Source organism: Balaenoptera musculus, chromosome X, assembly GCF_009873245.2.
Source record: "Balaenoptera musculus isolate JJ_BM4_2016_0621 chromosome X, mBalMus1.pri.v3, whole genome shotgun sequence".
In the NCBI taxonomy this organism is placed as follows: domain Eukaryota; kingdom Metazoa; phylum Chordata; class Mammalia; order Artiodactyla; family Balaenopteridae; genus Balaenoptera; species Balaenoptera musculus.
In genome coordinates this window covers 20,939,288-20,954,046 of record NC_045806.1, presented here as the reverse complement: position 1 = coordinate 20,954,046, position 14,759 = coordinate 20,939,288, and the positions used below count along the sequence as shown (strand labels likewise).

The 14,759-nt window shown below is 38.8% G+C and overlaps 1 protein-coding gene across 1 annotated transcript in view; it reads right to left on the bottom strand.

Moving 5' to 3' along the window:
- POLA1 (DNA polymerase alpha 1, catalytic subunit) overlaps nucleotides 1-14,759 on the bottom strand; it is a 291,963-nt gene that overhangs the window by 94,832 nt on the left and 182,372 nt on the right. The window contains exon 35 of the mRNA XM_036840342.1: nucleotides 6,315-6,431. Within this exon, the coding sequence (XP_036696237.1) occupies nucleotides 6,315-6,431 (117 nt within the window). The remainder of the gene's footprint in view (nucleotides 1-6,314; nucleotides 6,432-14,759) is intronic.

Below are 14,759 nucleotides of genomic sequence, written 5' to 3'. Positions count from 1 at the left end.
TTTTTCCCTTGGGAGAAACCCCTCGCAGAGAATGATAAGCTAGAAGCAAAGATAATTAGCAACCGGTAGAACAACCCTCCACAAAGGGTGCTGATTAGAATGGAGCAGCATCCACTGGGAAGAAGGCAGCGAGCCACTGCAATAGGCAGAGATGCACTTCAACATTTTAATCGATATTTTGGAGAAGATAAAAGAGGGAAGGCTAATCACAGCATCAGATCTGTAGACGCCAAGAAGCTGGGTGTACGGCAGAACCAGGATCCAAAATATCCACAATGGGACAGTGATGGGCTGAGCACAGCAAAGGGAGATTTCACAGGGTTCACTGGAAGGTCTCCGCCGCAGAGAGTGCTGGTTGGCCCCCAATACTCAGTCTACTCTTTTTTTTTTTAGTAACAAAATAAGCTATTATCTCCATGTGACTAATTTCTGGTCTATGAAATGTAAGGAGTGTTGGGTGGGAGTTCTGGGAAGGCTGCTTGAAGAAATGACTTGGCTGGGAAGTGCATCCTTTTGACCCTTCAACCTTTTCTCTGTCTTGTAGCCTGTGATGGCCTGAAGGAGCCTGTGCAGTCACCTTGGACCACACTGTGACCTTGAGGGTGGAAGCCCGGCACTGCTGATGACACTGTTGAGCCTATATATTGATCTATAGCAATCCACACCTGGCTTTCTGTCACACGATTAAAAAATTCATGTTTCTTAGGTAGTGAATTAAATGTCTATTCTGTTTAAGCCACTGTTACTTTTGGTCTCCATTTTCCTCAGCTCAGTACATTTCCTATCTGTTATGAGTTCAATTATGTCCCTAAAAAGATATATTGAGGTCCTCACCCCCAGCACCTGTGAATGTGGCCTTATTTGGAAATAAGGTCTTGGCAGAGAAAATCAAGTTAAGGTGAGGTCATACTGGATTACAGTGGGCCCTAATCCAGTATGACTGGTGTCCTTATAAGAAGAAAAGAGACACACGGGGAGGAGGCCACGTGACTGTGGTAGCAGAGACTGCAGTGACGTATTTACAGGCAAAAGAACGCCAGGGAAGATATATAAATATATGTTAAACTGTATACAATTAAAATTCTTTAGAAAAGAAAAAAAAAAAAAAAAAAAAAAGAACGCCAGGGATTACCAGAAGCTAGAAGAGGCAAGGAATGATTTTCCCCTACAGGTTTCAGAGGGAGAGTTCCCTACGGTGCCTGTATATCAGACTTCTAGCTAGCTTCCAGAACCATGAAACAGGAAATTTCTATTGTTTTAAGCCACTCAGTTTGAGGTACTTCATTACAGCAGCCCTAGGAAACTAATATAGTACTAATGGAGTCTTACATTAGGTAAAAATAAACCACTTGGGTCTCAGAAAACCTGATAAGGCATGGCTTAGCAATTGTATGTGTCAAGAAATTATTATCTGTTTGAGCATATGAAACACTCAAAATGAATCAATGCTGTGAATATGGATACCAAGAAAGTTAATGCAACCTTAAAAAGACTTCAAAGAAATGTACTACCTAGAAAAGTTGGCAGTGGCAGGTTTATTCTGCTCCATACTAGTGCTAGTGAGAGCTCACCAAGTGCTGCATGCAACTTTTCTGAAAGCAAATCACTAAAGAAATGATTGAAGACCTAGGAATACTTGGCCTAGCAGGGGAAAGCTTAGGAAGACAGCTACCTTCAAATATCTAAAAGGTTCTCAGAAAACAGGCAGAGAGTAGGTGCTTACTGAAGGCAAGAACAGAGGAAGGATCAGTCTAGCTTTGTGTAGTACCATTCAACTGAACTAGGACCAACAAGGGAGGCACAGAACACAAATTTAGGCCAAATGTAAGACCTATCTAGCTAATGAAAATAAAATAAACTTTAAAAGTATGTTGAATGAAGCAACCCAAGTGTCCATCAATGGATAAATGGATGAATACATTGTGGTATATCTATTCAATGGACTATTATTTGGCCATAAAAAGGAATGAAGCACTGACACAGGTTACAACATGGATGAACCTCAGAAACAAAGCCAGACACACAATGTCACACACTGTATGGTTCCATTTATATAAAATATCCAATCTAGGTAAATTCATAGAGACAGAAAGCAGATTAGTGGTTTCCAGGGGCTGAAAGAAGGGGAGGAATGGGGTGTGACTGCTTAATAGGTACAGGGTTTTCTTTCGGGAAAATGAAAATGTTTTGAAACTAGATAGAGGTAGTGATCACACAACACTGTGAATGTAGCAATACTAAGTGCCACTGCATTACTCACTTTAAGATGGTTAATTTTGTCATGTGAATTTCACCTCGATAATTTTTTTAAAAAGTATATTGAAAAGGAAGGCTAGCATCTGCTCAGGGTAAGCAAATCTGCATGTAGAATCTAGCAAACTCTGCATCAGAAAACAAGCACAGGAAAATCAGAGCAGAGAACTCCAAAAGGCCCTTCGTGGTAAAAACCCGTCGTCTACTGGAGGGTAACCCATGACTAGATACAGACGTTTAAGACTTTCCATCATAGTCCCAAGGTTCTCTTCCTGTACAGCTTATGATTACTGCCTTAAGAGACCACAACTATCTTCATGTTTTCAACTTGTGCAGAAACAAGACACTGTCCCACGTAGCCTGGCAACATTTGCACTGTCTCTAACCTACTTTTTAAATCAATAATCCGTCAGCCACAGCCATTTTGAAATTGCAACACACAATGATCACAAGTTCAGTATTTCCCTTCTCCCTTGAAGGCCAGAGTCCTATATGGTACCGATGTTCCGTTACAAAAGATTTTAACAGTTTTACAACTGAGGATAATGTGAGAAACACTAGGGGTGTCCCACAGTAAGACTGGAAGTCATTTCAGTGCTTTCCTCATGAGGGGTCTTCAAGAAATTTTGTTGAACAAACTAAACTCCGCCACAGTGCTCCTGCCCCCGACAGCGTCACAAGTAAATGTTTTCTTATCAAGCATGGATTCAAGTATGGCAATGTTAGTGAGGAAAAGTTTAACTTGGTTTGAAATCTTAGTTCTATTAAGGAAAAACCAAAACAAACAAACGCTTTATTTTTGGTGAATTACATAATACAGGATCCCCTGGGGGTTCAGCTCACAGCCATACAGACTTGGCCACCTTAAGAAGTAAAAAACCACATACATCCTTAAAATAAATATATATTAAAATAATTATTCTCTAACTTGGATAAGTCTTGTCTCTATCATCAGTGTGAAAAAGAGTTCTATTCACTTAGGAACTTACACATACATTGGAGTTTTCATTCCTGTATTTATCTGCACTTCCTATGTGCAGAGGATGCAAGAGAGTATATTCCTAATAATTAGCAATCTGTATACTGTTAAATTGCCATGAACCTGAAAAAACTTAACTGATTTCTTTTTTTTTTTTAAGGTATCTGAGAAGAGAGACATGTCTAAAACCCTGAGAACAAAACCGTCCCAGCTTTCTTTCTCGTAACACTGGCAAGAGGAGCCAGAAAAAGAGCCAGCTCTCATACCCCAAGTCAATTCTGTAAAGTACTCAAGTCAACTGTAACACAGGACTAAATGAGAGTAGATTTATCATGTGAGGATGAGACTGGCACAGTAAGAGGTAAGTACTTTACCATCAAACTTGACAACATATTTATAAAGTCCCCACTAGTCAAGCATTAGGAAAGTCTGGTGATTTTGTCCATATGGATATTCACAAATGCCTATTTTTGCCCACAGACATCAATTTTATATAATCCATGTAATGCTAAACTATTTTTACAAATAAGGCAATGTCCTGTTCGTTGCTATGTCCCTAGTCCCTAGCAAAGTGCCTAGGATATAGTAGGTGTTTATTAAATGAAAGTAATGTATGACTGAGACACAGCAACCCAGAACTTAAGACCCAGTTAAGCATAATCCTGCAAAACAGACCCTTTGGAAAACCCTGTGGTAATTACAATGATCCTGTCCATCGCACTACTGATTTTGGAGCTACCTTGGAACTATCTCTAAAAAGATACAGCTTTTTCCTCCTACTAGGAAAGCCCAGGAACATCATAAATAGAATTAAGAGATTCCCCACTCATCACTAGCAACTGAAAATGGACTGCAGAAGAGTGGGCTGAGTCCCACTGTCAAGGTCCCTGTGAGGAATGGCGAAGAGCAGTATCACCAACCAGGATGCTCTGAACCTCCAGTTATTCCAGACGGTCATGTTCTGAGCAGCAACATGGCCTGAGCAGCTAAGCTAGGAAAGCTTTTCCCTGGGAAGAGTAGTTGATAACCTTGGTAAATGCCTGCCTAACATGCTCCCATCTTGAGGACAAGAAAATGAAGGGAAAAAATACTTCAAAATGCATGTGTTCGCCCACTCATTTAAAAAAGGGTCATAAACAATAAAAGATAACCTGATGTATTAAAGCACTACCAGTAACATCATCAGCATTTACTGGAAAGTTACCGATCTACTAGCTATACACTTTCCTTTCACTTTCTCTCACCAGGAATGGAATCCTAAGACCGGCTGACTTGCTAAGAAGTAATTCAGTTTTCACTGAACTTGACTTGATGAGCTAGATGCTTAAAAAGTCTCAAAGGCAGCATCGGTTCATGAAGCAAGGTGATTCCCCTGGAGTCTACAACGGGATTGATGAGTCACACTAAATATATATATTTTTGCTTTCTTTTCGCACCTGCTGATGCAAATCTTAGGATGAGACTGACGTAAAAAGAATTCGCTATAACAGCTAATTCTCACTTATGTGTTCCATATTTTTTAAAAAATCTACATTCTACTTTGCTAATTATCAAAGATATACTAAATAAGGCAAGGAACATTTTATACCTATCAAATTAGTTAAAAATAAATTAATGATAATGCCCAAATGCTACAAAGGCAGTGGTAAAACTGGTACTTAAGTTGAGATAATCCATTAAGAAAGTAATGTGGCAACATGAATCATGTCCACATTGTATTTATGCACTTAGATATGTACTGTTGATAAGAAATATTTCAAATAATAAATAATTTAAGCAGGAAAACGTTCATCACAATTTTCTAGTAAATGGATAGTGAAATTGCCTAAAATGTCCAATGAGAGGAATGGTTAAATTTGTGTTTAAAAGTTTTGGTACTGAAAATTAACTAGCAACAGAGACAGATGCTCAAAAAAAAAAAAACATGATACAAAAGCGTATCTTCATTATGACTGAAACCACATAAAAAATACATATGGATATGCAAAAGAACAAGGGTATACACAACAATGGTGGTAGCCCTTTGTAGTTCTTGACTTCTTGTTAAATTTTGTGAAATGATATATTATCTTAAAATTAAAATAAAAACCCATGAGAACTTTAAAATATTTTTCTGAAACTAGCCTGTGTATCAACCCTTTTCAGTGAAAAGATGTGAAGATAAAATCTGGTTGTAAAACTGGCCTACGAGTTAAAAAATAAGTAGATAACAAGCTCCCTATTCTTACTCTCTTCTCATCCAGATCTTTACAAATCCTTGGACCAGATAAATTTGGAAAGTGAGGCATATTACAGTCCTGTATTGGTGAGGCAGACTTCACATTATCATTTTACAGGTTCTAGGACAATCCACAATAAGTCCTGTTTAACCTTGGCTAGCCCAGAGTTGGCTAGAAGTACTTGATCACAAAACCTTCTTTGCCTGGAAGACCTTCAAACATTCCTCTCCGCACAGTTTGGGAAATGCTGCTTCGGTCCATGATGCTCAGAGGGGGCGACAGAGGGAAGGCATCTGACCAGTAAGGTGCTTCCAGACTATGTGCTCCCCAGATGGGAGTCACCAACGAGAGACTGCCTTATCCCTCAGGTGTATGTACTAAGGACGAGAAAACGCTTGAGAACTACTCCTGTGTGCTGCTACTTAGAAACAATGGAATCTCATACACATCAAATAAGCCCTTTATGGTATAGGTTTGGGAGGTTTTCTGGCCCCTGCAAAAGGGGTTCTGATCTAGTCCAAAGGTAACAGCAGTTTCTACAAAGGAAAGTTATCTATTCTCTGTAATTAAGAAGTGGCAACCAAAGATATGAGTAACCCATACGGGAACTAGTCAGCTTCTCTTTTAGATATAAATATATACTGTTCATGATGTGAAAAATAAAGCATGTATCTTTTTGAAGTCGGGATATTTTCTTAAATACATGTGTGCAGGGTGTCACCACAGGGCATATACCAAATATCCACTTCCCAGAGCTAAGGGAGGAGCAAGCTCCCCCCAACACACACAGACACACAGACACACAGACACACAGACAGACACAGACACACACACACACTTCTTGAGCATGATACGACCGTTACCTCTGGTCGAAGTGTAGCTTTCATGCAGACTTGGCAAAGAGGTCCATTTCGGGAGAACTGAAGGGGAAGGTGCCGAGTTCGATTTCGACATGTTGGCTCCTCACAAATCAACCAGCCCTGGAGAGACAAAGGATGCTTCAGTCCTATCACCACCATCAACCAATACAAATAAAAACCCTATCGTGATCAAGATAGACTCATTGTGATCAAGGTAGACTCACTGCATTCAAACCTTCCTTAGAGATTCTGAAATAGCTCTCTACCCTTCTTTCCTGATGTGTTAATTTGATCTATGCCCCCAACATAAAAGTTAGGAAACTCATAAAGTTAAAAAAAAAAATCACATGAGACGTTATTTTCTTTACTTAAAAGAAATCCCCAACCCCACCGAATACACCAAAACCTCCAAAAAAAAACTCATATGATTACATGCAGAATGTAAACTGATGGGTTTACAGGAAATTACAATCTAAATAGGAAAGCAAGGTCTAAAAGCTTTACACAAAGCCTAAAAGCAATTCACTATGGGCTGGCTTTAAGAACCAAGTTGTATGGTACCAACTAAAACAACACAGAGAAGGGAGGGATTCATGTAGATTCTACCTATCTGAGACATATAACTACTACCATAGCAAAAGACCCTGAACTAGAAAAGAGAATCAGTGGTTCTGAGTCATAGGCAACTGTTTGTTCCAATTCCTAGGGCCTATTACCACATTTTCTTGATTTGAGGACACGGTTTTATTCACATTTTAATGTTTCTGAAACTCAAGACACCTTTACAAATGACATGTATTTATGTTTCCTCCAAAAAAGCTGTTAAGAGTGCAGCTCACAATCGATGGCCCCTCAGAATTAAAGACACAAGATACTTTGCTTTAGCCTGTTCTAGGTATGGGGGAGACAGAGGGATCATGGGGCTGACAGCAGCAGCTGGTGATACATTTTAAATGTAGCCTATAAAACTAAACATGAGACTAGTTTTTTCTTGAAGTATCAATTTAGGCGTACTAATAAAGGAAACAGTAGCATTCAAGGAAACCATGTATGAAAAATGCAGGACTGAACCACCCCTTCATCATTCATTTGGGTTTGTGACACTATTTGCTACCTGAGGCTTTACACACTTGCGAATATCTATCAGTTAATATCCACAACCATAGCTGTAATTCATTCAATTCTTAACAAAAATTTTTAAAAAGCAAGCAGATAGGTCAATTACCATGTTTTGAGACAATAAAGTATTAAGTACCAGAATACAACCCAGAAGTTAAAATTATTTTTTAATTTTTAAAATATAATGTTCAAAAGCTACAGTTCTTTTCAGATGTTTCTGAAACTTGATTCCATCAACTTACCACAACTTCATGACTCACCAGGTGAGCTGCCAACCAGGGAGATGCTAAATTGTCACCTCACCTGTTTCTAAAGCAAACACCCAACTCTATCTCTGACAGAGTTACTAACTAAATGTCCTTTCAAATCATATAGAAAAAAGATAATATAATTTGTCTAGACTTCCTACCAGTTATAATTAACATTAAAGAGGTCTTTTCTTCTTTGTCACCTCTCTATTCAGTACTTATTTGGGTTTGTTTGTACTTACTATCTGTTAATCTCCCTTTACAAATGACAACAATAACTAGAGCTATTATGCATGGAAATTAAACATGCTGATAACTGTGTGAAGGGAACTGGGGCTGAAAAAAAATATTAGAAGCCTGTAACTCTTTATGCCTCTTGTTTTATTTTGATAATTAAGCTTTTGGTCTTGGCGTATTTTAAATAAAACTCTTCTATGGGGGAAAGAGGCCCTAATCATATTCAATATATGCTTTGCTTCCATTCAGTTTTGTCAAGTACATTTGGTTAACCCTTTGTTCCCCCAGCAAATATTGACTGTGCTAAATATACCTTTCAAGGAACATTTGAGCTGTTAAAAATAAATATGCCAGGTCTTTGAAAATATTCCATGATGGCGCAAATCTTACGTTACAAGATCTCATAGTGCATTTTGCCTCTCATGGGTGATAAAAACAAAGCAAAAGAAAATACTAACGTTGTATAAATTCCCTTTGAATTATCACTCACAAGGACAAAATTAAACTTATTTTCATCTCCCATTTGGGAAATAACATGCAGCCCAAAGGTACATTGCCAAGTCAGTGGAAGGAAAAAAAATTTAATAATGTGTAGTTCTTTGGAAGTCCAATCTATAAAAATGTTTGGCTTTTAATAAAAAACCCCAGAACCACCCTAAGGATGTCTGCCATCCAAATATGTCATTTTATTATGCAATGCCACATGTAAATGCCAAACTGTCATAACCAAGAGTAATACGGTCATTAAGTTTTCCGATGGCTACTTTAACCATGTTTTAAGTAGAGGGTTCAAAAGAGGTGATGCTGGCCTGTCCAATAGCAAAACAAACCTTTACCAAAACATGCAAAACTCTATCACCTGTTGCTTTAGTCTCAGCATCACTAATTCCTTGAAATCATTGTGTATGAAATTGTGTCAAATGCTGATTGGTTCTGATTGCTAAATTATATTTCTGAGGCCTCAACGAAAATGGTTTCTGTCTGCACATGCTAAAAAGGGATCGATTTCCACTTGTAACTGAGGTGTTCTTGGTAGCTGCACCTTAAACACAAACTGCTATTCATTTGTGTACATCTGTATTTTTAGAAGGATGCACACACAGAAATCACCCACACTCGGAAATGTGGTGCATAGGAGGCATTCAAAAATATCTTTTGAAGAAAATAAATGAATAAAATAGAAGCAATAAAATAAAAACGCACAGTAGCAGATTTATGGAAAATAAGGAAAGGGTCTAAAATTCACAGGAGAAAAAAACTTCACAGTAGTTTTCATACTCTTGCATCAAATATATGATGGGTCTTTCTCCCATTTCCAATCAGTTACCAAATCTGTCCGCTGGCCTTATAGTCCCATTATCACCAACCTCACTCAAGCCCAGACCTCAAAACTGAACTACTGTGGTAGCTCATGCCTGGTTTCCCTGACTCCATGCTCTCCCACATCCAATGCACAGACTTGCCAAGTGTAGCTTCCCAAGGGCTCTCCACTCCCATCCCCCAATGGTATACCTTCCATAGAGGATAAGAACACATGCTTTGGTCCCATTCCTCCTTTCTCATCATTCTCTTACGCCAGCTCTTCGCCCCACAGCGTTGGTTTTCTCACTGTCCTCACCACTTTTTGCCTATTGCCAACTCCTTGTCTCTGCTCATGCTGTATAACCTCTGCCTAAAATGCCCATTCCTTGAGCATCACTTCTTTTCCTCTCCCGTAAAATTTTCCCAGCCCTCAGGAACTTCTCCCTCTAGCCCAGCTGCCACGGAGCACACTCTGCTTTGCACTCTCCTGGAACCATCTTATTTTACTTCCCTAACTGGATGGTCAGGCCCTCAGGGAATGACCCACTTTGGATCTGGTAGTGTCTCACCCAATATCAAGCACAAGGGTTCACACTCAATCAAGAAAACCGAACTGAGGTTATGAAAAGGTTATGCACTTGAGTGTGGTCTCTCCCCTCCCATTTATTAATAGGTAATTTTGTATAAAGTTGCCAAACCTCTCTCTAAGCCTCAGTTTCCTCGTCTATAAAACAGGAGGTAATAATGTTTACCCTATTAGAGTTGTTATAAGAAAGCCCGCACAAATGTTCAGTAAATGTCAAATACTGTTATTATCCTCCATATGCCTCCGGTACTGGGGAATGTCAGTGCTGTACTTACAGCTGACAATGCATTATTCAAAATGCACTATTCCAACCAGGAAAGAGCCTGGTCAGCTTCTGCCTGGTGTTATCCCAAAATGGAGAACTTAGGGATAACCCGTAAGATTAGGTGGAGCTGCTTCTCAATTTGGTTGCAAAACAGTACAACTATGCAGTCAACACAAGTGAAATTTCCATGTTTTTCCTGATAAAACTATACTGGATTTGAAGTTATAGATGGCAGAACAGACAGTGAGGAAAGTGCTTTATTTTGGGATTCACAGAGATTTTCAAGAGACAACACAACACAGTACTGCAGTGACGTATGATTTAAACTGTAATGGCTCTCCAGGAGTGCGGTGACAGGGTTACAGGGCGAGGTCTGCCAGCATGCGTGCTGTTACAGAGTTCATCATATCATTACTATTTCTCTATAATGGCCATTAACTGCTCCTCTCCCCAAACTATATGTACTTTGAGAATACCAGATACTCTTTTCACCCAAAACCATTTATAAATGTTCTGGGGTTCCCGTGCAGTCACGTTTGTCTGTCACAGAATTATCCCCAGTGTAAAACGGGTCTTCTTATAGACAGTGCACAGTATGGGCCCACAGCTGCTTTTGAAGAATGACATGTTGTGATTTGGGATTTCCAGAAATATCAAAAAACAAATTGCTTTCTGACCCACATTTGCACCCAAAACTGGGAGAAAATTTTCCTAAGATCTCCAGGGGAAGTTTTAACAGGAACATAATTTTGCTTTTAAAGTTAAATCTTCTACTACACTGCAGCATGCTGGCATGTCAAAGAGTGATTATTAAGTCTCAGAGAGGTGCCAGGGTAGGAGACGAAAGAGCAAATCAGGAAAGATACACACATAAACTAACTATTCACCAAAGTTAATACAAAAATATTTCTAACAAAATTATCAAACAAAACAAGTGGAAAGTGCCTCGTCGGTCAATGTGAGAATTTTAAATATTATTAAAATTGATTTTTAAAGTAAGACATCTCTTTAAGTGAACAGTCACATGTCATTTCATCCAAGTTATTTGAAACTTATTGATCTTATCATCTGTGCAAGGACCAGACTCTGCCATCAGTTTGCTGAAAAGATAATGGAGCACTCCCAAACTGTTATGACAGGTTAGATGCAAACAGTGGTCCTCATTTAGACACAGAGAACAGCACTACAAGTGGGAAAATTCCAACCTCAGCAATTGGATATTACAGGATAAATTAGCAAGTTGTTCTGCTTTGCCTCGCATCAAATCCAATACCCTAGCCTTGTTATTTTAATTTGCAATCAGAAGCTGAGCATCAGAAGATGTACCTGAGGTACATTAAAGAGCCCCAAGCAAGCCATCTTCTCCTGCTATACTGCGAGCAGAGAAAGCCAACAATTAGCAGCAATTTTATTTTACCACCGTAGTTACAATTGTCTCCGTGCAAGCAACCAGGGAAAATATACTTGAAATGACTTTATACGGAAAATTACATTCTGGGGGAAAAAAAGTTCAACGGAGGACATGTATCTTTCTGTATGGGCAGCTAAAATCTCTCCTAGTATGTTCAAGCCTATTCTATAAAATACTCTCCCTATTCATCCAACTCAAAAGCAAGCTACATTCTTAGGCTATAATAGGTCACAACTAAGTACACAGTACCTTGCTTCAGGAATAATTTTGCTTTGTCTGTCAATTGTCAACAAAGCACAAAGAGCTCATGCGACCCAGCCATGTACTGTGGATGATAGAGATCTAACAAAATACAAATAGTAAGAATACAAGATTTCTGAGCCGCCCTGCTTTCACTTTACACGAGGAACTGAAAGCATTTTCCTCTCCACATTCCATTAATCTCTATTGTATTACAAATCTTTTCATAAAAGACTCTTTTTTCCCCCTATGTGAAGCTACAAGTGACTTGTGGATGTAATATTCCAACCATGATGAATGTCCGACTTTCCAACATGAATGGTTATAAATGGATGTGTCAGTTAAGGCATATAGTCATTTCAACAAGGAAAAAAAGAAAGAATCAAATGGAATGAGATGGAAAAATGGCTACTCTGATGCTCACATTAATATTTTAGTGATGAGGCCTCTAAGAAAAATTGTTCATTACTTCCAACACGGCTCCGGCCTCTCAACTTCTCGCTCTTGAAAAAACATCACCTTAGGTATGTACACATACTAACAAATAAACTTCAAAAGTTAACTCAAGGCTTAGTTTCATCAATATGTATACAGAAAAAAAGACTGGAAGGAAATACTCTAAAAAGCCATCCCTGGTTATCTCTAGGTAGTTTCTTCTGTTTCTGTATTTTGTAAATTTTCTACAAGTGTACATTGTTTTTTAATCAGAAAACTGTTATTAAATGGGGGGTGGGGGAAGAGACAGTTTTGCCAAGAGTGTTCAATATAACAGAATTACTAACACATCTGAAAAATATTCTGAGCTTTAACATGTGTTTGGTTGTTTCCAAAATGATTTTTCAGAGAATGGGCTTATGGGAAAAAAAGGCACATAAAAAACATTTTCTTAAAAATTTTTTTTTAACTCTCAGAAATTTCTAGAGTAGGTCGATTTTAAGCACATAAGCAGTTTCCAAATAGAAAGTGGCAGGGCATGCATTATTAGTATTACAATCATATATGAAATTAAGCTACTCACTAAAATGCACATAGCCTTCTATGGAATATGATTTGATCTCCAAGGGTAGGTAATAAATCAGTTTTAAAGAGAGGTGCTTTGTTCCTCAGGCCTCTTCCCCTGTCTTTATTCAGTGTACGAATGGATCAGCTTAGATGTCCAGGGTAGGGATCAAATAAAAAATTCAATCAGGAGGGCATGCCTAGAAACTTATTACTAGCAGAGTTTCTTTTCTTTGCTCAAGTCTAGCTAAAAGTAATTTTTATTGTTCGTTTGTTTCCAGGCTATTTATTGGCATGGTTTAATGTGATATACCTTTGGGTACTGAACAACAAATGTTCAAACTGAACTATCTATGCAGTTGCCTCAAAGGGCATCTTAAAATCAGAATGGACTTCAAACCATCACCAGGCAGTGTTTGTTCATTTAACTTTAATTATTTTCTCCTTGAGAATGGTACTAATGAAACTGAATATCTTTCATGGTTTCGAAGGACCGTCTGAATAGTCTGTAAACAGAACTAAGGGTAGACGAGAGATCTGGCTGAGCCAGGGGGTTGCTAGGTGATGTAGAATGTAAACCCACAAACTTGTTAAGGTTTGCTTTGCTTTCATGCCACTTTCACACACTCTCAAAAGTTTTAAGAATTGATTTTTCAGGTGGCCATTAAAAAAAAAAAGAAGAGAATCGCCCCCCCCCTCTGAAATACTCCCCCAAATGCTCTGCCAGATTCGGAAGAGTTGAAATCCATCTGACCTTTGGCTGTAACCTGGGAAACTTTTGCTTTTACGTAAATGTAGGATCATGTATTTTATGAATGCCGTCACCAAAGAAGCAAATCCACAAAAGTGGATTTCCAAATTTCAAAACGACATGTCTAATCTTTTCTTATTCAACTTGGAATAAAATAAAGATTTCTTTCCAGAAAAAAAAACTGTGACCACAGCTTAGAGGGATTTGGGGCACAAAACCCACAACCCCATGGCAAATACCTCAGCACAGATTACCGTCGTGACAGACCTCTCGGTTTAGCCCCTGGCGGCTCTCTTCTGGCCTACACACCAGGTCTCACTGCCTGTGAGGCTTCTCCCTGCCGCCCCCTCCCCCAAGCTCCTTTTTAAGTAGCTGATCAGAGATTGTCCAGTAAGAGCACTTTATTAGATCATCAGGCAGAGGGGTTCACAAGTACTGAGAGCAATGGGCTCAAATGCGGCACATCAGTTTTAATAGACCAGGGGCTACTAGTAAACTGCAGATACTGCTGAGAACTTTCCATGCACTGAACTCTTGAAAAAGCACCGTCTCTCCAGCTTAAATGCAGCTGCCTCTTTCAATGCCGCAAATGGGTAAATTTGACAAAAAAGCCACCATTAAGACTACATGAAAGGCTCAAGACAACATCCTTTCAATGCTTTGTACTTCAGTAATCAGATGTACTTACTCACCCCCTCCCCCAAACCCGATCAAGAACTATTTCTGAATGGTAGGAAATAATTCCACTTTGTACATCTTTTAGTTAATCAAGACTTTCTATTCAGCAATTTGACCTTTTGTTCAAAACAGGATTATCAGTTTTTTCGCCAGTTACCAAGGGCGACTCGCATGGTGAACATAATTGCAATAATTTGCAAAACACCATGGCAACCCACATTACAACTAGGTAAATACTGGGCTTTTGTGCTACATTGTTATTTTCAGAGATGCTGAAGTCAAAGAACGAATGACAAATGAACACAAAATTTATATTTGCTTTGTCTCAAAAGAGAAGAAAATTGATAACAAGAATTGGGGGGAAACCGACTACAGCTGTAATTTCTAACTTGATTAATTAGGATGGTAACAGTCCTTAACAGTATATTCAACAAACAGCCCTGACTTCGTCTCTCCACCCACCTCTCTCTATACCACTACCAGTATCCACCCCCATCCCAGACAAATTTTTTCAGCTTGGAGAACAAACATCCCCCATTTGCTCTTTTCTTCAACTTAATGGAATCCTTAATTGCAGAATATTGTTCTCCTGCTCTTCACGGCAATGAAAAC